Source organism: Meriones unguiculatus, chromosome 14, assembly GCF_030254825.1.
Source record: "Meriones unguiculatus strain TT.TT164.6M chromosome 14, Bangor_MerUng_6.1, whole genome shotgun sequence".
NCBI classification, from domain to species: Eukaryota; Metazoa; Chordata; class Mammalia; order Rodentia; family Muridae; genus Meriones; species Meriones unguiculatus.
Window position 1 is genome coordinate 54,212,264 of NC_083361.1, and position 23,983 is coordinate 54,236,246.

The window sequence follows — 23,983 nt, forward strand, 5'->3', positions numbered from 1 at the left end:
CGCTAGAGATGCCCATCCAGTGGTCCCGCCCCTAATGCGTAGGTCCAGAGCGTAGTTCTCAGTCCTGCAGTGCACCCAGCGTTGGCCATGCCCCTGTCCGTGCTCCCCACCTCATTCTCCTTGTTTTATAAAGTATTTTTGCTCAGCCAACCCATCGTCCTCAGCAGTGATGCCATGCTCCAGACCTGTCTTTTCGCTTCGCCTCTGCAATGTTGCCCTGCCCTTGCCCCTCCCGTCGCCCCGCCCCTTCCTTGATGCCTAGCTTCGGCCCCGCCCCTCACCATCCTATAGCCCCGCCCCCACCGTCCCAGTGTCCAGGGCTTCGCCCCCTGCACAGTTGTGCTGACATGGCCCCGCCTCTTGTGGGCGCATCGCTCCGCCCCGTTCAGGGATACCCCATCCTTAGCCCCGCCCCGTTGCCTTCACCGCCCCGCCCCTTATAGTGATGCCCTTCCCACCCCACCCCTCCTCCCAAGGCCCTTCAGCTCCGCTCCGCCCCGTCTCCTTGTCACTCTGGTTGGGCCGGCTGTGGCAAGTGGCTTCGGGAGGCTGCCATGGCGGCGCAAGCCCTGGCGCTTCAGGCCGTGGCCTCGCGCCTGCAGCGGCAGGAGGAGGACATCCGCTGGCTGTGCGCGGAGGTGCAGCGCCTGAGGGACGAGCAGCTGTGCGGGCCGGAGCGGGGCCAAGCTGAGGGCCCCCGGCTGACACGCGAGGTGGCACAGCTCCGGGCGGAGAACCGCGAGCTGCACCAGCGCTTGTCTGGCCTGCGACTGCGCCTGGCAGAGCAGCGCGGGCGCGGGGCTCGGCAAGCGACAGCGCAGGAGGTAACAGGGCGGGCTTCGGGGGACGCAGCCCAGGCGCGCTCAGCGGTTTCCAACTCTGCACCCGCGCGCGCCGGCAAGGCTGCAGGGTGTGTCCCCGCCGCTGCCCTGCCCGCTGCCCACGGCCTGGGGATCCGCTAGGTTTCCACCAACCTCCTCACGAAGAGCTGGTGTAATTTCTCAGCTCTTCATTGGATAGGCCGAAAGTGTGGAGGCTGAGGCAGGAGGATGGCTGAGAGTTTGAGGCCAGCCTTGGGTAAATAGCTAGTACCAGGCCGGCCAGGGCTCTGTAATAAGACGCTGTTTCAAATAAAACTTTTTAAAAGGCCGCTGCTAAAGTGTTTAAGATTCAGTCTCCCTGGGGAAGAGGACTGACAGTTTCCTTTCCCTCTGCTGGCTTGTTCCCGTGCTATCTAAGACAGATTATTTTTACTGTCTTGTTTTGGCAGCATACTTTGGGGACCTATCTGTGTTTGCTATATTTAGCAGGAGTATTTGATTACAGTATTTTCATGGTTTAGAAGATTATTAAATAACGAAATATCTTACGAGAGGATTTTTCTACCTTCTGAAGGCTTTCTAAAACTGACATGTTTTTCAATTCTTTGCCAAAGTAGCGTGGTGCACTGGCTACATCTAATGAAATAGTGCAATGAAAGTCTGGTGGCAGGCACACATTTTCCAGTGACATTTTTTGTTTAAAGTTTAGGGGGAAGAGCTACATCCATAGCTCTTGATTTGAGGCATTTTAGTGTTAGTTAATTAGCTAGCTAGCTAGAGATAGTGCTTGGACAAAAAGGGCTGAACTCTAAAACTTGATCCCTGAGGGTTATAAGTAGGTCTTCATTCCCACAGCCCAGCAGAACTCTTTTAACTGTGGGACCCTGCTGTGAGCTGCCTGGGTCCCCTCCTTTCTTGGGTTTCTAATGTACTGCTCTTACCTGTCATTGATGTGCAGTTTATCTTCCAGCCTCCTACTCAAAACCAAGAAAAGGACACCAAGAAAAAGAGACTGAAGGAGAATGAGCCTGCCAGGGAGGTAAGTGGTTGCTATAGAAACGACATAAAATGTTCGCGTAATTTTAAACGTGGTTCTGTAGGACTTGGGGTAAGAACATAATTACTTATTTGGGCCACACCAGTAACCTCTTGACATAGAATCAAGCTAACCCCTGGCTAGAGAGCTCCCCAACCCTCTTGCAGTCTCTCTCCTGTCTTCTCTCCCTCTCTCTTCCCCCTGCTCCTTTTGGTTTCTGGAAACAGGGTTTCTCTATGTAGCCTTGGCTGTCCTGGAACTCACTCTGTAGACCAGGCTAGCCTCGAACTCACAGAGATCCACCTGCCTTTGCCTCCCAAGTGCTGGGATTAAAGGTGTGCATCACCACCACCATCACCAACACCATCACCATCACCATCACCACCACCATCAGGTTTCTCCACTCTTTTTAAGGTGAAATAACAGAGCTGTGATTTCATAATACCTTCTTCTTCTTCTTCTTCTTCTTCTTCTTCTTCTTCTTCTTCTTCTTCTTCTTCTTCTTCTTTTCTCGTTCTCTTTGTCTCCCCCTTCTCCTCCTTCTCTGTTAAGAACCAGCAAGAGTTTATGGAGACACAACACTTGTTAGACACAATGGAGGAATACCTAGGATCAAAGATACTAGGCTGGCTATGGAGGTCAGACAGACTCGACAAAAAACTAGAGGTAGAGTGAGATGTCACAGCCAGCCCAACATGTGCTCCCCATTTGTGGATTTCTAAACTTGAAGATACTTGGGGAAAAGTGCTTCTGCACTGACATTTTTGGTCATTATTCCCCAAGCAGTACAGTACAACAGCCATTTTCTGAGCACTGTATTTTGTTTCTTAGTAATCTAGAGATGACTTAAAGCATATGGAAGGATGTGTAGGATGTGCTAGTACTATATGTGACTTTATTAAGGACCTAGAGCATCCATGGTGCTCTAGGAATCCAATCCTGGGGATACTAAGAGCTGTCTACTAGGAAGCGCTACACTGTATAAGCTTGCATGGATATACTGTAAATAGTGGGAGAGGGAGATGGCCATGATGTGGTAGGTAAGAGGGGAGGGTCTGCTGCAGGGGGCGTGGAGAGAGGGTGAGCCCTGCTGAGAGATGAAGTGGGATTGGGCAGCTAGCTCGGTGGGCTGAGTCCTTAACCTTACTGTAAACTAATGACTTTCAGGTGGAACAGCCGGGTTTTATAAAAGAGAGATTGAAGCTTTTCGAAACACTGAAGGCAGATCATCAACTCTTGCCCGATACAAAGGAAAACAAGAACAAGAGCAGCGTGATTACAGTGAGGGTGGCTGGTGGGAAGACAGTGCAAGGAGAAGCCTGGAGAACAACTCCTTATCAAGTGGCAGCTGACATTAGGTAAGATGACCCCCCCACCAGGTACCCCAGAAACACCTGCATACATGCATTCTCGTGCATGTTTACACGCACACACACACACACACACACACACACACACACACTCCTTGTGCATCTATCTATTTCCCTTCCTACCTGTTATGTGTTTGGAATGGATATAATATAGTATTAAATAATTGTACCAGAGCCTACTGAAAGGTTTTCTTAGATAACACCAAAATATTTTTTTCTTATTCAGCTAACTAAATTAAATAAAATGACTATTTCCCTTTGACTCCTAAAAAGACCACATAAGTGAATATAGGGTCACCATCTCTTCCTCATTAAAAGGTCCAAATTTTAAAGTTCTAATAAAAATGTACTAGAGAAGAAAGAAACCTGAACCCTTAACAGTCTCTCCGTGCTGACTTTATTCATACATCAAGTAATTTTCGTGAAGTTTTACAATTTTTCAAATTGTAACTTAAAGATGTAAGTTGACATTGCTATCAGTTATGGAACAGTACTTGTCCTTTCTAGGAAATGGATATGTTAATGAAGCTGTGGGCCAGGGGCTCCAGTGCTCTTAGGAACATTTGGCGTTGTATGCCAATATAAACCACGAACAACGGCTTGTTCTTGACATCTTTACTTTGAATTTTTTTTTTTCCTGAGAAAGGAATTGGCTACAAAAGTACGTGTTCAAGAATGTTCATCACAGCAACAACAAAACAAAACCAATGAAAGTATAACCAAGGTGCTCAGTGAGTTTTGGTTCTCTTGTAATGACTGAATAATATGCTTTGGAAGTTCTACATATAGAGACTGTACTATAATTTATTGTTAGCTTTAAGAAGTGGGTTACGAAGAGACATACACAGACGGGCAGTATTAAAATGTTTATATTGGTGTATGTTTTAAAGATTGTGGAAGGGTATAGATTAAGCACTAACAGTCATTTTTGAGAGACGTGATTGTAAACACCCCCTACCTGTGCCCCAGGCTTCCCTAGCTTTCTTCTTAGAACTTCGTTTCTCAGTAGTTTTCAAACCATAAATGTTATTTTTGAAATATTGAAGGAATAAAGAAAGAAAGGGAGGGAAGGAGGGAGAGAAGAAGGGAGGAAAAACAGTCTCTATAGGTAATAATAGGTAAAGGAGACAGATAATTAAGTAAAATTAATCATTAAAGAAATCAAAATACCAGTGTTCGCTATCACACCGACAAATATTTGAAAACTCATCATAGGGTAAGTGTGTGCTGTTCTATATCAGAAATCTTGTGAAGGCACCTGTCCTCATCCTGCGATCCCATTTCTGTGAACTTACGAGGGCACAAGCAGGCACAGGCTGTGTGTGTCCACTGGGAAAGCAGAACCAAGGGAGACTAAAGAAGTGCAAAAGCCAGGGCTTTCTAAAACTGTAAATGGAACAGTTTTAGACTGCTTGGGGTGGCTGGCTAATAGCATAGTGATAAAAAAGTAGGCTATGAATTTATGTTCATAACTATTTTTTTAACATGGATGAGAATCTAGTATAGAAGAAGACTAGAGAGGAATGTACCAAAATGTTATAAACAGTTATTTCTAGGACCAAGGGCTAAGAGTTATATGTGATTTTAATTTTATTCTTTGTACTTTATTTTTCAATTTTTAAAATAGCAAATGTATCTGACTTTTGTACATAAAATAATTGTTACAAAATAAAAGATCTCTATCCTATTAGTCCACATTTGTACTTTCTAATATTTTTTTAAACCCTGAAGTTATTTTAAGCTTTTCTTGTAATGACTTATAATGATAAATGTTAACCTCCAGTGTTTTTTTTTTTGTTTTTTTTTGTTTTTCCTACTAGTAAAGAACTGGCTGAAAATACAGTAATTGCCAAAGTGAATGGTGTGTTATGGGACTTGGACCGTCCATTAGAAGGCAATTCCACTGTTGAGCTGCTGATGTTTGACAATGAGGAAGCTCAGGCTGTGAGTATTAAAAACCAACCAGCGAGAGCTGAGTCTTTATGATATAAGAATTATGGGAAGCTCCACCCATTGAAATCAAGGGTGATGAAACTTTTGGTCTTTCAACATTTAAAATTATAACATGGCATTTAATGCTAGCTAGTGAGTATTTGTAGCATGTATACTCGAATAAGTAGGCCATTTTTATTGTTTCTTAAAATAATTATTTTTAAATTAAACGTTTAGCTATTAAATCAGTGCCCATTCAAAATAAATTTCTAGTCAACTCTTAAATGTATTCATCTATAACTTAATATCTGTTGGAGAATTTGGGAAAAATTGTTTAAATATTGTAAATTCAGTATTTTATACAATAAGTGCCCCATTTTTATGTGTCTCCAATATGCACAGCACTTCAGCTTACAGCCTCATTCCAACTGGCTTTTTGCCTCTGTTAAAACCCAGCTATGGCTAGCTGAAGTTATATTGTTATGTTTTCTGGGTGGTAAGATATACATAATTTCTGATTAAAGTATGTCAAAGCTATTAATTGTTTTTTTGTTACTTTGTTAAAACACTATGACCAAAAGCAGTATATTGAAGAAAGACGTTATTTTGATTTAGGGATCCAGAGGGGTAGTCCATCATGCCTGTGAGGCATGGCAGCAGGTGGCTGGAGCAGGAAGCTGGCTGCTCACATTTCCATCCACATGCAGGAAGCCAAGGGAGCAAACCAGAAACTGGGCAAGGCTATAACCTCTCAAATCCTGCCCAGTGATGGGCTTCCTCCAGCGAGGCTGCACCTCCCAAAAGCCATATGAGCTGGGGACCAAGTGTTCAAATATTTGATCCTAGGAGGGACAGTTCTCATTCAAACCACGACACCAAGTATAACCATTAAGCAATGTAACATTAACAAAACTGTGCTTGAAAGTGATTCTGAAAATGCGCGTCTATGAACTGTCCACTCTCAGCAATCTCAGGTAGATGTGCTTCAGGGCTGTGTGTGTTACACCTAGGTGATGTCTCCATGTAGGTGTTATGCTAGAATTTCACCATGAGACTCTTGATTCTAACCAGCAGAATTACTCCTTTGCTGTTTTTCCATCCCAGCGTATCCCGCCACATACCCTGCTCTCTCAGAACAGACCTTGGCAGTTCTACATGCTTATTTCCCCTCATCAATTCTCATCTCAAAGTTATGGGAAAACGCATTAGTCTGTACTTTCCTAACGTATGTAGAACCTACATGTCTCTCTTCATCTCTTTGACCACTGGCCACAAGCACACACTAGGCCTATCACGTCATCACTGCCCAAGCTGCCTACTTAACGTTTGTTTGTTTGTTTGTTTTTTCTTTCTGAAATCCATTCTCACCCAGCTGTTTTAAAATGTGACTTCACTGGTTTCTGCACTAAAGTCATAAAACTCAAGCTCCGGCCAGGTCTGCCTGTCACTGGTTCTTTCCACGTACTTCTGCACAGACCTTCCTTCACTGTGAGCAGGCTTTGCTGTTTACTACTGAGCCGTGTTCATGTCACTCAGGTGTAACACACAAAGGACTGAGGTGTCCAGCAGAGCTACACTGAGCTAGATCTAAGTTCCCCAGGAGTGCTGAGGAGGATGCAGGGAACATCCCCTTCCAAGAAGGCACTGGTGACTCTGTTCTTGTTACTTATCTCCTCAACCTCTGCTAACTTGTTTACCCATGCTGTCTTAGTGCTGATGCCTCGTGACAGTTTTGGTAGCTCACGGCTTTCCCGTCCACATCTTGCAGGTGTACTGGCACTCCAGTGCTCACATCCTGGGAGAGGCCATGGAGCTCTACTATGGAGGCCACCTGTGCTACGGCCCACCCATCGAAAATGGATTTTACTATGACATGTTCATTGAAGACCGGTAAGGCCGCCGAACGACTGCACGTGCATATGCTGTTGTTTTATAATGACCACACATTAGCTCGGCCACTGTGCACTGTGTGGTTATCGAGCGGCTATCCATTTGTGAAAATTGGTTTTTCAAATGGGCTGAGATGGGACAGTAACTTTCGACATCGTCTTTCTTCTGCCTTGAAGGATAGTGTGTGCCGGTTACCTAACGTAGAACTTGCTGGAGCGTGGGACTAATTCAGACCAGAACCAGGGGCTCCATCCCAGAGAGCTGTCCACTTCTGCTCATGATGAGCGAGGTGCTGTCAACTCCACTGAATGTCTCACACGCTTGAGTGCCAGGAGTTCACAGGGGTGTCATCCTCAGTAGGTCTGTGCTTGCAGTCACAGCCCTCTGGCCCTGTCTCATCCACTCCTGCTCTGTATCCTAGAGACACCACCAGTGGCCAAACTGAATCCTTGGGTTCTTCTAATTCTTCAGTACTCCCTACTTACCTTCATCTAGTAGCCCAGTCCAGTCCTAAATTCCCCATACTCCTCACCACCCCAATAGCTGCCCTGTCTAGTGTGCCAGTTTTATCCTCTAAATGTGTCGGTCTTTTATCATTTGTGCTTTAACTTCGACTCACAGAATGTTTTTTGCTTTTGCCCATCACCGCCATGCTGCGTAATGACCTCCCTAACAGGGTAGCTGGCATTAGGTAGCTGAGGGGTTTGTTTTATTTTTAATTTGTTTGTTTGCTTGTTTATGAGACATGGTCTCACACTATCTCTCTAGCTGGCCTGGAACACACTATGCAGACCAGGCTGTTCTTGAACTCACAGAGGCTCCTACCTCTGCCTTTCACATGCTGGGATTAAAGATGTGTGCCACCACATCTGTCTTATGTCGATACTTCTTACATGCTTTCTGAGGTTGAGCTGTTTTTACGTATGAGTTTAGAGTATGTTTATTTATAATACCAACGACCAACAATGTGTGGAGATTTTGTTTATCTTTTCTTCCCCAAGCAACAACGGTTACTCCAGCCTTCTAACCAACTAAGCATTAACCCAGACCCGCAGCTCAAGTCTTGGTCCTATGAGGCTTCCACATTGCAGACGTCAGGCACAGTTGAGGCCTGCATGTCTGACCCACAACCCACTGCGTGGGTGCAGTGGTTGGTAGACTGGCTCATAGAACACTATTGATTTATTATAAAGGCTGTTCCAAAGGGTACAGATGAGCAGCCAGGAAGGGTGTGGTCCTTCCATGCTCCTTGGGCTGTGCCACTTGCTTGGTAGCTCTTGGAGCCTTGTTCAGTGGTTTCAACAGATGGGTTTTCGTTTGTTTGCTTCTTTGCTTTTTGTTTTTTATAATTTATTTTTTATTTTTATTTTATGTACATTGGCATTCTGCCTGTATGTGTGTCAGTGTGAGGGTGTCAGATCCCCTGGAACCAGAATTAAAGACAGTTGTGAGCTGCCACACGGTGCTGGGAATTGAACCTGGGCCCTGTGTGGAAGAATAGCCAGTACTCTTAACTGCTAAGCCAGCTCTCCAGACCTCAATGGATGTTTTGTAAGATGCACATATTTGATGAAATCATTGCCTATCGATGATGGACTCGCTCTCTATCCCCACTCCCTTTCTGGAGTAGGGCTTGGGGCTAAAGTTCCAACTCTTTATTAATGCCTTAGTCTCTGGAGGGCATTGTACAGTGAAGGCACCATTACTGACTGAGACACTCTCTGATCACAGTCCTGTATCTAGCACCCTTCCTTGTTACCACTCTCCCAGCTTCATGCAGACATGAGCTTTTTGACTGTTTACCTTATGTGCTGGCTCAGCTGTGAATAAGCCAGTCTGCCCTTATGGAGTTGATAGTGGGCTGGGGAAAGATGGACAACATACAAACAGTCAGCCACCCTTAGGTGGTTATGAGTGGGTGAAGGAAAAGACTCCAGGACTGTTGAGAGCAGAAGTCCTTGTGCCCACAGAAACTAGAAGTGTTAAGTATGCAGGACTGTCCCCTCAAAGGGAAGAATATATAACCTCTTTTTCTATCCAAAAGGCTGGGAATTGGAGGTGATCAGCAGCCTTGTAGTCTGTGTTATCTGTAGGGCCAGGCCTTAGCAAGCTCCCACAACCAAGACGGGAGGTGACTAGAAGTCTAAATGATCCTTATCTGTGTAGCCAGGCACTCCCCCAAGCTCCCACAACCAGGACCAGAGATGGCTAATAGCCCAGCTAACCTCTACACTGTCTATATAGCTGAGATAACACCAGATCCTTCCCTAGGCTCTTAAGCTAATACAGTTAGCTTTTCTCTAGAACCCATCTTCTTGGGAGAAATAACATGTACTTTGACTTGAGTTTCAGTGTAATTATGCCTCTTTGTGTACTGGGGATTGTATAACACTAGAAAAGTTTACCCCAAATTGTACTGTGTTTAAATATTCTGGCAGTAAATTGCTTGGCATCAGACTCTCAAAGTTAGATCCAGCCCAACTAAGTTGGGCTGAACTGAGTTTTCGTTCTCACCTCTTCAAGGATCATTTTGCTTCTGGCTGTGATACCTTTAGTCCACCCCCCACCCCCGCCCACACACACACAGAGGAGGGGACACGTTCTACAAGAGGCAGGTGCTTGAAAAAGCAGAGCAAGAGTCGCTGTGGCAGAGGACAGAATGGAGGAGGGAGTCAGACCTGAGGAAACTAGAAGAGAACATTCCAGTCCTTGCTAGGATTGTGTGTGGCTGTTTCAGGGGCAGCAAAGCAGCCAGTGTGGCAGGAGCAACTGAAAGATCAGGCTTTGTGACTGAGCATCTGTGACTGAAGCTTGCGCACACCTCCCTGTGAGGCTAGGTCCTGCAAACCACCAAGGGCGGGGTAGGGGGAGTCCATCACACAGCTCTCTGAGCAAAAGCATATTTTCCTGAAGCACCGGCTGGGTTTAGAAAGCGTGTCAACTACTAATGAAGGCTGCAGGCAGAAGAGAAAGGGGTAGATGGCGTCTAGAGGATTGTACTGAAGTGCAGGGTCTCTTCTTCGTTTCTTCAGAGTGGTGTCCAGCACTGAGTTGTCCGCCCTGGAGAACATATGTAATACTATCATCAAAGAAAAGCAACCGTTTGAAAGACTGGAAGCCAGTAAGGACGCCCTCCTGGAAATGTTTAAGGTAACTGGGAAACGTAGAATAAAAATCCTTTCACTAGGAATATTAAAAGTTATCACCAAAGACCAGTTTTTTTCTTCCCTCCATGCAAATTATTGGCTATGGTCCAGCAGCCAGTTGTACAGTCTGGAGAGCTCTTGTGAGGGTGTCCGGGGTCACTCACACAGTCTGGAGAGCTGTTGTGGGGGTGTCAGGGGTCACTTTCTTTGTTGTTTTTCTCATGTTTCCTGAGACATCTCGGGCAATCATAGGCAGGTAATTTTCCTGTGTGCTTCTAGGTCTGATTAATTTGAAATATGATTAAGATATGACTCCTGAGATTACTGATATATTTACACAATGAAGTGTTGCCTGATTTGAAAGCAGAAAGTATGGCTAATTAACAACCAAGCTAAAATTCTGAATCGTGTTTTCAACAATATATATTTATAATCCTACGCAGAATTCTCTAGTCTACATTCCCTCCCTCCCCTCTGAATTGTCTGTGTGTGTGGGTGTTTGCCTGTATGTGTGTCTGCGTGCTATGGCTGCAGAGGCAAGAAGAGGGCATCGGGTTCTCTAGAACCAGAGTTACAGGTGGTTGCTAGCCTTCATGTGGGGGTCGAACCAAGTCTTCCGCAAGAGCAGCTAGTGCTCTTAAGCCCTTCCTCCTCGGCCTGCGGCCTTCATTACTACTTCACATGCTTTCTAAACCCGGCTGGTGCTTCAGGAAAATATGCTTTTGCTCAGAGAGCTGTGTGCTAGGCTCCCCCTACCCCATCCTTGGTGGTTTGCAGGAGCTAGCCTCACAGGGAGGTGTGTGCTAGTTCAGTCACAGATGCTCACTCTGCACAAAGTCTGATCTTTCAGTTGCTCCTGGTTGGAGCTCATTCCCCTCCTGCCACACTGGCTGCTTTGCTGCCCCTGAAATAGCCACATACAATCCTAGCAGGGACTGGAATGTTCTCTTCTAGTTTCCTCAGGTCTGACTCCCTCCTCCATTCTGTCCACTACATTAGTGACACTTGCTCTGCTTTTTCAAGCACCTGCCTTTTGCAGCACATATACCTCCATTTCTGTGTGTGTGTGTGTGTGTGTGTGTGTTGCAAAATATAAAAATAACATTAACCATTTTAACTATTTTTAACCATTTATGAATACACTAGGTGGCACTAAGTGCCCATGAAAACATCAGCACCCTCAACCCACAGAATGGTTTCGTCTTCCAGAATGAACACTCTGTCATTGAGGACCGACTCCCCATTCCCTCCACTCCCGCCCTAGCATGCAGCCCTCTGCTTACTGTTCTATGACTGGAACAGGGACCTCCACACAGAGAAATAGTGTCTCACACACTATTTACCTTTGCAACTGGCTTGTCTCACTCATGTCGTGCCCTCAAGGGGCACTGTATGTCAGAATTTTCTTCTTTAAGAAAGGCTAAACAGTAACTCCTTCTCTGTGTGTATGTGTGTGTAAGAGAGAGAGAGACATTGTGTTTCTCAGTTCATTTGCTCATGAATACTATTGCTTATATTCTGACTATTGTGTATATATTAATATAAATGTGAACAGAGATTTTTGTTTGAAATGTTTATTTTACTTTGTTTGTATCTATTCTGATAGATAGATAGATAGATAGATAGATAGATAGATAGATAGATAGAGATAGAAAGAGATAGGGACAGGGACAGGGATAGGAACAGGGACAGGGACAGGGATAGATACCAGAAATGGAATTGCTGGATCTTGGGGAAGCTCTATTTTTTAAATTATCCAGACCTTCCATAGCATTTTTCATAGCAGTCTCACCATTTTGAGTCTGTACAGCTTTTTTACAGTCTCATACACACTTGTTTTCTGGATTTTGTTTGTTTTTATAACAGCCATCCACTGGGTGTAAAGTGGGGTACGCTTGTGTTTTGATTTGCATTTTTCCAAGGACCTGGTGATGCTGAGCCTCTTTGAGCACACTTATTGTCTATTTGTATATCTTCCTTGCAGAAATGTCTGCTCGTGTACTTTAGCAGGTTTTTAGAGAGAGTAGATTCTTTTGATTGGTTTGCATTATAACAAGTTCCTGTATGTTCTTGTTAGTCTCTGACTATCAGTCAGTTACAGATGTTTGCTTCCATTCTGCGGCTGTCTTTGCTTTTCACTTACTCTTAAGAACTGAACGTACCCACTTTTGTGAAGAAGAATGATTTGACTTGACCCTATTGGGGTGAAACAGTTATACTGAGCAGATACAGGCTTTTCTCTCCCTTAAGTTGCTATTTAATATAAAGCCCTTAATCCTGTGATTACTGCAATAAAAGCAGAGAAAAGGCTGAATTACCTTAGTTTGCTAACTGTAATGATACCATGGTTTTCTTTTCTTTTCTTTGTTTTTCAGCAAAAGTAATGATGGCACGTAAGCTTTGCTTTATAAAATAATGGTGATGTGCCCTGAGAACTGTATCGATTTTATGTAGTTAAAATGGGATCTTGTAGAAGAGCGCTGTCCAGTGGAGTCGGAGCCAAGTGTATAACCTTGAATCACATGACAGCTGCATTTTAAGAGTAAAACAAAGATGGAATTAATGTTGACCGCACAGCAAACATAAAAAATATGTGCATCCCACCTCTGTGGTCCTGTTTGTTTTTACTCATGGCATGGTCATAAGAGAGTTCACCAACCATGTGACTCTGGAGTCTTGTCTTGGACAGTGTGGCTCTTGAACAAGGCCTTGAACAGAGTACACAGCCCCTCAGAGATCCCTAAAGACAGTAGCTTTCCCTTCAAAACATTTTGTGATAATATGTAAACATCTTCTTTGCAGTACAATAAATTTAAGTGCCGGATTCTGAAGGAGAAAGTTGATACCCTGACGACCACTGTTTACAGGTTTGTGTGTGCCAGCACTAAGCTCAGTAGGGGCTTGCAGCTCAACAGCAGCTGCCCTGAATCCCGATGGGGGGGGGGGACAGAGATTCTGCTTTTATCACAGTGATGGGACAGTTTAAAAAAGGATGTCTCTTGCACAGAAGATCTTTTGTGGTATTTGAATTTGTATAAATGTGTGTGACCTGAGGCTAGGTGGGTTGCTTTTCCTATTGACCCTAAATTGAAGCTTGCCTCATACCCACAGAAAAGTGCGACCTTTCACTTAAAAATATGTGTCCTGGTCACTTTTCCGTTCTTGCTTTTGTGCAAAAGCAAGTTGGTGGAGGGAATGATTTATTGGGCCTACAAGAAAAAGAAAGAAGGACAGAAAGAAAGAAGAAGCCCTGCTTCCTGGCTTGCTCTCTGCTCGCTTCTTATACAGCCCACAAAGTGCTTCCCATGCTGGGCTGGGCCCTCCTGTGGTAATTAAGACAAGACAAACCCTCACAGACATGTCCACTGACCAACCAGATAAAGACAATTACTCAACCGAGATGCTGTCAGGCAATTCTAGGCTGTGCCAAATTGAAACTTAATGCTAATTGTAACAATATGATAATGTGGTTTATAGTGAACAGTCCAAAAAGTTGTAACTATGTCTTGGTCTGTCGTAAATATTTCATTATAGGTGTGGTCCATTAATTGACCTTTGTAAAGGCCCCCATGTAAGACACACTGGAAAAATTAAAGCCATAAAAATTTTCAAGGTAAGGATTTTTTTTTTTAATTTATAAATACAGCAAACAAGGGATACTAGATAAGGGATTTCACTCATATTTGTTATGTGTTCAGATCGGTAGTCTGAGCATGATGGAATTTAAAACACTTTATTCTTATTTCACTAAAATGACATGTTTTAGAATCTTGATAATTAAAACACTATATAGTTTTTGATTATTATTTAATCTATTCCAAATATGAGCATAACGTTTTATATGGCCATTTCCTAGAGATTTATCTTTATTTTGTATTTGTGTGTATGTGTGTGTGTCCCTAAAGAGGTCAGGAGTGTCAGATCCCCTGAAATTACCACCTGATGTGGGTTCTAGGAACAGAACTCAGGTTCTCTGCAAGGGCAGCAAATGCTCTGAACTCCTGAGCCATCTCTCTAATCCTTTATATAGTTTTTAAGTATAGTGTTCCTTCTTTAGCTGCTCCCCTGTGTTCATAAGTTTCACATACATGGATTTAATCAACTGAGAGATAAAAATATCTAAAAAACAAGTTGTGGCTATGCAGAGTATGCACAGACTTTGCACATGGGGGGTTGGATACTGTGGTGGGGATGGTGGTAGTGGTGTCATCATTTTCTAAACAGTACATTAGAACAAATACATATATAGCATCTACTTTGTATTAGGTACTGTAGAGTTGGCTTAAACTATGCAGGAGGTTTGTACAGATTATGTGCAAATACACCATTTTAAATAAGAGACTCAAGTGTCTGTGTATTTAGCTGTCTGTCAAAGAGCTAGAACTAACCCCCTGCAGACACCAATTTCTTGAATTTCCCAATGAGAATGAGAAATCTTTCTGCATGTAAGAATATGAACCGCAAGAAAAAGAAGAAAGCAGAAGGAGGATGAACACCTCTCTGGCCTTTCTGGACCTTCGTTTTCTCAAGGTCTTAGTTACACATCACCCACAGAAGCTCGTCATCACAGGTCATAGGTCAGAGAGGCTGGCACGCCCAAGAACCTCTTGCCTTTTCTGGCTTCAGCTTGGTGGTCACAGCTGCTCTTCAATCTTCCCTCCTTCCTGTTCCCTGCCACTTCACTCCTGGAATCTAGGGCAGACTATGTGATTTGGTGATTAGTGCTCTAATTTGGATGAAAAGTTTTTATTAGACTCATTTGAAGATTTTCCAAACACTACAAAGGAATCTATACCTGAGCATTGTGGCTATTTTACATACTAAAGAGCGGTATTACTGCTACAGGTTTTATTTTTTTTTAAGCCAATATCTTGTTGACATTTAGAATTCCTCAACATATTGGGAAGGCAATCCTGAGATGGAAACATTGCAGAGGATCTATGGGATATCCTTTCCTGACAGCAAAATGATGAAAGGCTGGGAGAAGTTCCAAGAGGAAGCCAAGAGCCGGGACCACAGGAAAATCGGGAAGGTACACCCACACCATCAGCACACAGACATGCCTTTGTTGCCCATGACTGCACCTCACAGAACAAAAGCTTAGAGTAATGTTTCTTCTCTCTTCTGTTCTATTCTGTTGACATTCATTACTGGCTGTTGAGTTCTATGCCCACACTCCAAATTAATGTCTTCTAACCAACTTCCTTCCTATATCTGCTGTTAGAGTTTTAAAAGTTTTTGTGAGTATTAAATTTTTTTTTCTTAAAATTGCTCATGCTTGATGATGTGCTGTGTATTTAGGAGGCAACATTATATGGACTTAGAGAATAAGATTTGAAAGTAACTGGACTTAGGGCTTTGTTCTCCATCTTGCCAGAATCAGGCTGTGCCACCGGCAGAGCATTCCTTTGTGAAGCTGTCACACCACTTGAAGCCCTTCATCTGCAATGGATTTTTCCTTCTCAGCTTGTCAGGCTGTCCCCACGTGATACCTATATTCTAAATATACGAAGAGCACTTAGTCAATTAGTTATGGATTTACACGAAGAAAAATTAGTAGGAAATAACACAAGATGGCAGAAAAGTCAAGTCTGAGGCTAAGTGATCATGAATATATAATAATTTATCTTACATGTGCCATCATATACAGATTATATATCTGGATGGATACTGAGGGACACTGGGATGCTTAGCAATAGATGACGGGAGGATAAAATGACATTTTATGGCTGTCACATCAGGTATGATAAACATTAAGAGATGAATTTTAAAATACAATTATTGTTTTAACCCAGGAACAAGAACTATTTTTTTTCCATGATCTCAGCCCTGGAAGCTGTTTCTTCCTCCCAAGAGGAGCCTTCATTTACAACACCCTTGTGGATTTCATACGAGTAAGTTAGTCCTTAAAAATATTTTGTTCTTATTCATCAACATTCTACATCTTACTGTCTTCTCTCGTAAAGAATTGTTTCCCTTAAATTTTAATAACATAAGAATTTTGCAACAAAAAACAAAATGGTAGATTCTTACCTAAAGACATGGAGTTGGTTTACTTTTTTTGAATTTCATAAAATACAGGCATAGCCCTCAGTCTCTAAGGACATGGCGTGTTAATGATCTGCTGAGCGTGGGTCTCTCGTGGCAGAGAATGCTGCTCTGAGGAGCACTGCTTCTCAGAGTGGTTAATGCCCCGCTGCATTCTGCTCACTGCCTGTAACCTCCAGGCAACCCAGCATCCCCAGGAGTGGAATGAGGTTGTGTCTGGCACCCCATGGTTGGAGGTATTTCATGTTGCAGGGTTAGGGCTTTGATGATACTGCGCAGAGGCGGGCCGTTTGGACTGCTGGAACTAACTTTGCAGTCTTGCCCTGTCTAGTCTTTCCTGTAACTGTTACAGCCTCGCAGTGTGTCGTGGTGCCTCAGTCAACAGCAGACCCGAAGTCTACGGTGATCCCTTATGTGTGTTCAGACTCTATCAGGCAGTCTTACCGTCTCATGGGATTTGCTTCTTGTTGCTCTCTGAGTCTCTGTGAGGATACTCTGATGTTCCCCTAATAAAACTGCCTCTCAGTGCATTTCTCAGAGCACACCCCTTAGGAAGTGAGGTTTGATGTGCCTGTTTTGCTGCCTGGTTTCCATGTGCTGATTGCCGATCACTCTCAGACTCCAAAGACTACTGTGCTCCCGCAGCTTATTGGCAGAGGTTCCAACTGGCTGAGTAAATCTTTTTCTTCCTTCGGTCCCCTTAATCCAGACTTAACCTTCGCGTTTATATTTTTGTGATCTCATGTCTTACTTATCACCATCTCCTCCTGGTTTCCTTCACCCTGGTTATTCTTTTCATGTCTCAGATTCTGATGTTCTTTTCTGAGCACCTTTTCCTTGTGCTCATTTTCTCCTCTCATTCAAGAGATTGATTTCTACAGGACTCTCTGAGAAAAGGTGCATCCATCAAATGTGCTGGGTTGTTCCTATGACTATACATACCTCTTTTCTTCCTTCCCTTCTTCTGCTGTGTGTCTGGGGACTTCTGTGGAGCTGCACCAGCCTGCATTCCTTCATGAAGGACAGTCACTGCCTGGCAGAACGACAGGGCAGGGGAGTGAGAAGCCTGAAGGGTCACTGAAGGTTCTGGTGGATGCCAATGACCACTCACTGGTGCTGCCTTGAACTCTTTGCTTGGACGTCAGCATAGCCCTGGTACACAGCACACTCAGGTTAGGTGTGGATAGTGGCAAGTAAACAGAAAGCCTCTATGGTGGCCTTAAAGGGCTTTCTTATCTTTTATAGATGCGAGACAGACACGGCCGATGATCAGGCCCAGGCCTGACTGTGTGGGTTGCTGCATTGGAAAGCATTTAAATATATAACCCCAGTGGTCTCTAATGCTAAGGTAAGGGCTGAGCCCCTTAAATTCCCAGATACCTTTGTTTGAAGTATGGTCTTATAATGTATAAAAGAATGTCCAGTGACTTCAGCTACTTTTTTATGTTTGTTTCGCCCTTGCTTTTTTTTTTTTTTTGGAAGGGGCTCATGTAGCCCAGGCTAAACTTGAACCTGCTGTGTATCCAAGGATGGCTGAATTTCTTTTTTAAAAAAAGATTTTATTTATTATGTATACAGTGTTCTATCTGCATGTACACCTGCACATTAGAAGAAGACACCAGATCTTATAGATGGTTGTGAGCCACTACATGGTTGCTGGGAATTGAACTCAGGACCTCTGGAAGAGCAGCCAGTGCTCTTAACCTCTGAGCCATCTCTTCAGCCCTGACGGCTGAAATTCTGATTTTCCTGTCTTACTGCCCAAGTGCTGAGGTTACAGCAAGTGCCACCATGCCCAGAAACCCTAGCTAGTTGTAATCCTAATTTTCAGTTGTGCCATTTTGATTCTTTCCTCCTCTAATATTTTTTTCAATTATGTGCCATATTTAATATATAGAATAACTATAGAGAATTATGCTGTCTTCCAGTGGGATGTTCACCCTCTGCCAAGATGGAAAGTGATTATTCAATGTCCTGATCTGTTTTTTGTCAACTTGACACAAGCTGAAGATGCAGGAAGAGGAAACCTCAGCAGAGGAAATGCTTCCATCAGATTGGCCTGTGGGCATTTTCTTGATTGCTCATTGATGTGGGAGGGCCCAGCTCACTGTGGGTGGAGCCATCCCTTGGCTGGTGCTCCTGAGTTCTGTAAGAAAGCAGGTTGAGCAAAGCCACACCTTCATGGCCTCTACTTCAGTTCCTACCTCCAGGTTCCTGCCCTGACTTCCCTTGTGATGGAATATGACCTGAGAGTTATAAGATGAAATTAACTCTTTCCTCCCCAAGCTGCCTTTGGTTGTGATATAATGATATCAGTGTAGTTTGCTTTCATCCTATTGGGAGGACATGGTCCTCTGTGTCTTCCCTTGACAAGCTGATGGGTCTGTGTCTCTTGTCAGCTCCAAACAACAGGAAGAAAGTCATCTCCACCCCTCTCCTGCGATCTGCTACTAGGGAGCAAACTATTCCAAGTCTCATCTGGTTGGGACACCACTGAGTGCCCAGTAAGATCTGGTGAAGTGAGGATGAGGTTCCTTCATATCAAGGCCATTCCTTCTATCTTCAGACTGTGAGCGGAAGATACAAGCCACCTCCTGGCCACCTCCATCTTTCCCCACATTATGAAAAGATGTAGGGAAAGGATACAGTAGACAGTTCCTTTCATAGTGGGCTGGTGAGGGTAGAAGGTACTTGATGGCGACCAGGCTGTGGAAATTCTGATGTCTTCCTCTATGGCTCTGCCTCACCTGGTTTTCCCTATGCTGATATCAACACAGATTAGCTTTGCCTGGCCTGAAACTTTTTGCAAGTGGGATCACACAGCACTAGTTTTACTTTGCTTTTTTTTGTTTTTCAACTTTGTCTCTGAGATTCATCCAAGCTGTGGTGTTATAACAGGGGTTGGGGGCATTATTTCAGGTACTCCATTTTGTGGAGCCAATACATAATAATCTATTCTCCTGTAGTCCACCATGAACTTGCTGCTGATTCTTCTTCTTCTTCTTCTTCTTCTTCTTCTTCTTCTTCTTCTTCTTCTTCTTCTTCTTCTTCTTCGGACTAAGTCTCTTTACTAGACTAAGTCAACATGAAGTCAGCCATGCTAAAGTTCATCACTAAACTGAGGGCCTACTGTTACTTCACCTTCAGAGAGCCTGGGGTCAGAGAATAGCCAAATTCTCTAAACAGGCTATTTTCTGTTAGCATAATAGTGACATTTCCTTCTATGTTCATTCTTAAATTAAGTACTGTAAAATAGCCAAGATTGCCTCATCAGTTGTTTTCTTGTTTTCTGTCTCCTATGCCCTCCTGGTGTGGAAAATAGCTTTGAGATGAGCAGTTCACTTTTGGCTTTTGTTTTTGTCTTTAGTCTTTTTCTGTTCTTGAAGCCAGATGCCTTTGCTTGAGCTGTGAGGGCCCTCGCCTTTCTTTAGGGAATGAAGTATGGATCAGTTCTGGAGTAGAGAGTAAAACCATTTGAGATGACTAAATTATTGTAATTTTGTCCTTTGATGTTCTCTAAAAATAGAATTGCTAGGTGGTGGGTATTTTTATTTACTGTAAATTGATTTTGGGTCACAGTCTTACTACATCCACATTAGCCTCAGATTTGGAATCCTCCTACCTCAGTTTAACATTTCTGAATATTAAAGATACATACCACCATACCCAGCTGAAACTTATTTTTTTCCATATTTTTCTCTTTTGTGTGCCTTGGGTGGGTCATAAAATTGATGGAGTACTTAATTTTATTTTAAGACAAGGTCCATTTATGTTGACCTTGAATTTGTAATAGAAAGATCTCCCATGTTCACGTATTGGTAGAGTTGATATTGTAAAAATGACCATCCTACCAAAAGTAATTTATGCATTCAGTTCAATCCCAATTAAAATCTTCAAAGAAATAGAAAAACAATTTTTAATTCTTTATTAATTACACTTTATTCACTTTGTATCCCCCCCTGTAGTTCCCTTTCTCCTCCCCTCCCAAATCCCTCCCTTCCTCCCCCTTCTGCATGCATGCGCCTCCCCAAGTCCACTGATAGGGGAGGACTTCTTTCCTTCCTTCTGATCCTAGTCTGTTAGGTCTCATCAGGACATTGTCTTCCTCTGTGGCCTGGTAAGGCTGCTCCCCCCTCAGGGGGAGGTGATTAAAGAGCAGCTCAATCAGTTCATGTCAGAGACAGTCCCTGTTCCTATTACAATGGAACCCACTTGGACACTGAACTGCCATGGGCTACATCTGTACAGGGACGGGTCCTAGGTTATCTCCATGCATGGCCCTTGGTTGGAGTATGAGTCTCAGGAAAAACCCCTGTGCTCAGATTTTTTGGTTTTGTTGCTCTCCTTGTGGAGTTCCCGTCCTCTCCAGATCCTGCTATTTCTCACTTCTTTCATAAAATTCCCTGAACTCTGAAAAATAATTTTAGAATTCACATGGAAGCAAAAAGACAGCAGCTTATCCAGAGTAATCCTGAGCCAGAAGAATAATGATGCGAAAGCATGCCTGACTTCAATGTATACTACAAAGCCACAGTAACAATAATAACAAAAACATGATGGCTAGGCATAATGGCACAGGCTACTTGGAAGGCAGATGCAGGCATCCTTGTGAATTTGAAGTCAGCCTGGTCTACATAGTGGGACTTTGCCCCAAAGAAACAAACAAAAACCATAGCATGGTACTGGCACACACACAAAAATAGAAACATAAACCCAATAGACTAAAACAATCCCCATCGCCCAGATTTAAGTTCATGCAAAGATGCCACAAATATACAGTGGAGAAAAGATAAGATCTTCAACAAAGACAGGTAAAACTGAATGTCTGCGTGTAGAAAAATAAAAGTCGACCCCTGTCTCTCACCCTGCACAAAGCTCAACTCCAAATGGACCACATATCTCAACATAAAACCTGAAACGGAAACGTCTAGAAGAGAGGCTAGGGTATGTGCTTCAGGATACATGGAAGCAAAAGCAAAGAGTTCCCAAATAGTACCCCAGTCACTCAGAAAATAGAGCCAGCAGCTGACAAATGGGGCCTCATGAAACTGAAAAGCTTCTGTATGGTGATGAAAATAGTCAAGTAAAGAGGCATCTGACAGAGAGAGAAGATCTCTGCAGGCTACAGTCTTAGTTAGGGTTCCCATTGCTGTGAAGAGACACCGTGCCCACAGCAACTCTTATAAACGAAAATATTTAGTTGGGGCTGACTTACAGTTTCAGAGGTTCAGTCTTTTATCATCACGGCAGGAAGCATGGCAGAACACAGGCAGACATGGTGCCGGAGAAGGAGCTGACAGTTCTACATCTTGATTCGCAGGCATCAAAGAGGAGACTGTGTGCCACACTGGGCGTAGCTTGAGTGCAGGTGTCATCCATTGTTGGTTGGCTCTGCTCTTTGAGGGCTGTGCAGGGATGGTAGAAGGGCTTGAAGGAGCAAAGTTACTCAGCTCCTGACAGCCAGGAACAGAAGAACGAGAGATGCAGGGAACCAGATCCAGAAGACGCAGATGCCGAAGAGACATCCCAGGGAGCTTCTTCCTCCAAATGGGCTCCACCTCTGAAAGTTTCCAGACCTCCCCACAGTGCCATCAAATTAGGAAGCCAACAGGATTAATCCACTGCTGAGGCCAGAGCTCTCATGGCCCAGTCATCTCTCAGTGCCTGAGTCCTCCAGCTGTGGACCAAACCAAACACAAGAGCCTTATAGGGGATGCTTCAATCCAGAGCGTAATCCTGTGCTGTGCTGTAAAATAGACCGGTGAGAAGTTTCCTGTGAATATGCAACCTCTATGTTCAAAAGCCGCAGAAAACTGCCACTCTTAAACCTGTCACCTGAACCCGAGGAAGCAGGAACCAATAGAAGACATTAAGTTTCAAAATAGTTGCTCATGTTATTACCCTGCTTGGAGTTGTTCTTAACTTGGCAGATTTTAACATCCACCATGTTTGTCTTCAAGGAGGAATATCACAAGCGTAACTTCCTGGAAGTGCTCTCTCCTAACGTGTACAACAGCAAACTCTGGGAAACCTCAGGCCATTGGCAGCATTACAGTAACAACATGTTCACCTTTGACATTGAGAAGGACACCTTTGCCCTCAAGCCCATGAACTGTCCCGGGCACTGGTGAGTATCGAGCATGAAGGGGACCCAGCATGTGTACACAGCACTCCATCGGAGTTAGCTCTTTGTGTTGTTACTTTGCCCTTTTTTTTAAGGTGTGTGTGTGTGTGTGTGTGTGTTTTCATGTAATAGAAAGAATGGAAGCTGTTAATCCTCTCACCATGTTATTAAATTCTAGAGAATATTACCACATTACTTAATTCTAGAGAATAGAGTTCCTCTTTAAAATGTGCCTGGTCTTCGGCAGGCATGGAATGTTAGCTGGGAACTCTCTCATTTTCTGTGCTTCTCACAGGGTGATAGTGTGTGTTGATTTTATAGATTATATTTATCTTTCTAATTATACTTCAAATACACATGTTCATAAGCTATTTAGTTCTTATATACTGTTTGGATAATTATAATAAGATCCACAAAGTCCTGATCAATGGATGATTCCTAGAAGTACCATTTCCTCCACACTTCAATGTCTCTGAACTGGTATACACCTTAGAATTGGTGGTATGTGAATATTGTACCACAATATAAGTCAAAATTTATTGTCTAGGGCTGGGGAGAGGGCTGGTGGGTAAAATGCAGGCCTAAGAACCTAAGCTTGCATCCCTAGTATCAACATAAAAAACTGGCATAGTGACACAGGCCTGAAATAATCTCAGGGAGGGGGCAGTTGTGGGCAGCCCATTGGGGCTAATCAGTGAGATACAGTCCCCTTGAGATCTCTGTTCTCAAAAACTAAATAAATAATAAATAAGGTGGAGTGTGAGAAAAAAGAACCCAAAAAGTTACCAACCTCTGGCCTCCACATATATCTAATGGTCATACACACATACACACAAACACACAGTCACGTGTGTATACATGCCACACATACACACAATGTTGTGCTCTTCCTTAGTGACACACTAAAATAAATGTATGTCCTACAATCAGTGCTGTTTTGGATTCTATAAGAGATTGTAATTATCATAAAGTCGGTGTGTAAATTCAACCTGCTAAGGAAAGTGGATTTTTACCTCTACACACACATTCCCAAGCTTACAGTTTTTTCTTAGCAACATACATAGTTTCTAGTAAATTGACACTAGAAGGCAGCTATTAAAACAAATCTCTTGACTTCAAGGAAGCCTTCTGCCTTCAAAGGAAAGATGAAAAGATTAGAATTTAAGGTAGAATTACATTTTAAAAATGTGTTTGCAACCCTAGTATTGTGGAAATGGCCTGTAGATAATCTCCATCCTCTTCAGACAACATGGGCTCATCTAGTGCCCACATTCTCAGAAGCATTACTAACTTCTCGGGTCCCCTTTCCAGTAAGTACCGTTTCAAGCTCTAGTCTGTGCTTTCAACTCCAAGGAAGGCTGTGTGAAAAAAAGAGAACGCGGTTTTGTATCTTCCCGCTTCAGGAAGAGCAGCCGGGAACACAGTGGCTCGGTGGAAGAAATAAGGGAGTGAGGGGTGTTTTCTCTGGAAGATGAATCTCTCCTGCATTCCGCTGAGACCCTGAGCTGAGCATTTTTCATGCCTGGTGCTAGAAGTCATCAGGACACAGCCTGTTTCCTCTGAAAGCTCAGAGGAGACCAAGAACAGATAGGTGATCATTTATAACAACACAACTA

At 43.5% G+C, this 23,983-nt stretch overlaps 1 protein-coding gene and 1 long non-coding RNA gene across 3 annotated transcripts in view; both read left to right on the plus strand.

Annotated features, from left to right (window-relative positions):
- Positions 1–476: 476 nt before the first annotated feature.
- Positions 477–23,983, plus strand: part of Tars3 (threonyl-tRNA synthetase 3) — a 41,527-nt gene continuing 18,020 nt past the window's right edge. The window contains exons 1-11 of one of the 2 annotated variants that reach the window (XM_060367292.1): positions 477–824; positions 1,780–1,860; positions 3,025–3,215; positions 5,048–5,171; positions 6,928–7,049; positions 10,082–10,199; positions 12,998–13,062; positions 13,730–13,808; positions 15,081–15,227; positions 15,991–16,089; positions 22,204–22,370. In XM_060367292.1, the coding sequence (XP_060223275.1) occupies positions 555–824; positions 1,780–1,860; positions 3,025–3,215; positions 5,048–5,171; positions 6,928–7,049; positions 10,082–10,199; positions 12,998–13,062; positions 13,730–13,808; positions 15,081–15,227; positions 15,991–16,089; positions 22,204–22,370 (1,463 nt within the window). In that variant the 5' untranslated portion in view covers positions 477–554. The remainder of the gene's footprint in view (positions 825–1,779; positions 1,861–3,024; positions 3,216–5,047; positions 5,172–6,927; positions 7,050–10,081; positions 10,200–12,997; positions 13,063–13,729; positions 13,809–15,080; positions 15,228–15,990; positions 16,090–22,203; positions 22,371–23,983) is intronic. The other variant, XM_021633270.2, reaches the window with a different exon arrangement.
- On the plus strand, positions 16,096–22,194 carry LOC132647219 (uncharacterized). The gene is made up of 3 exons (XR_009585554.1): positions 16,096–17,398; positions 17,489–17,591; positions 18,172–22,194. It is a non-coding gene; the product is annotated as an uncharacterized LOC132647219 (long non-coding RNA).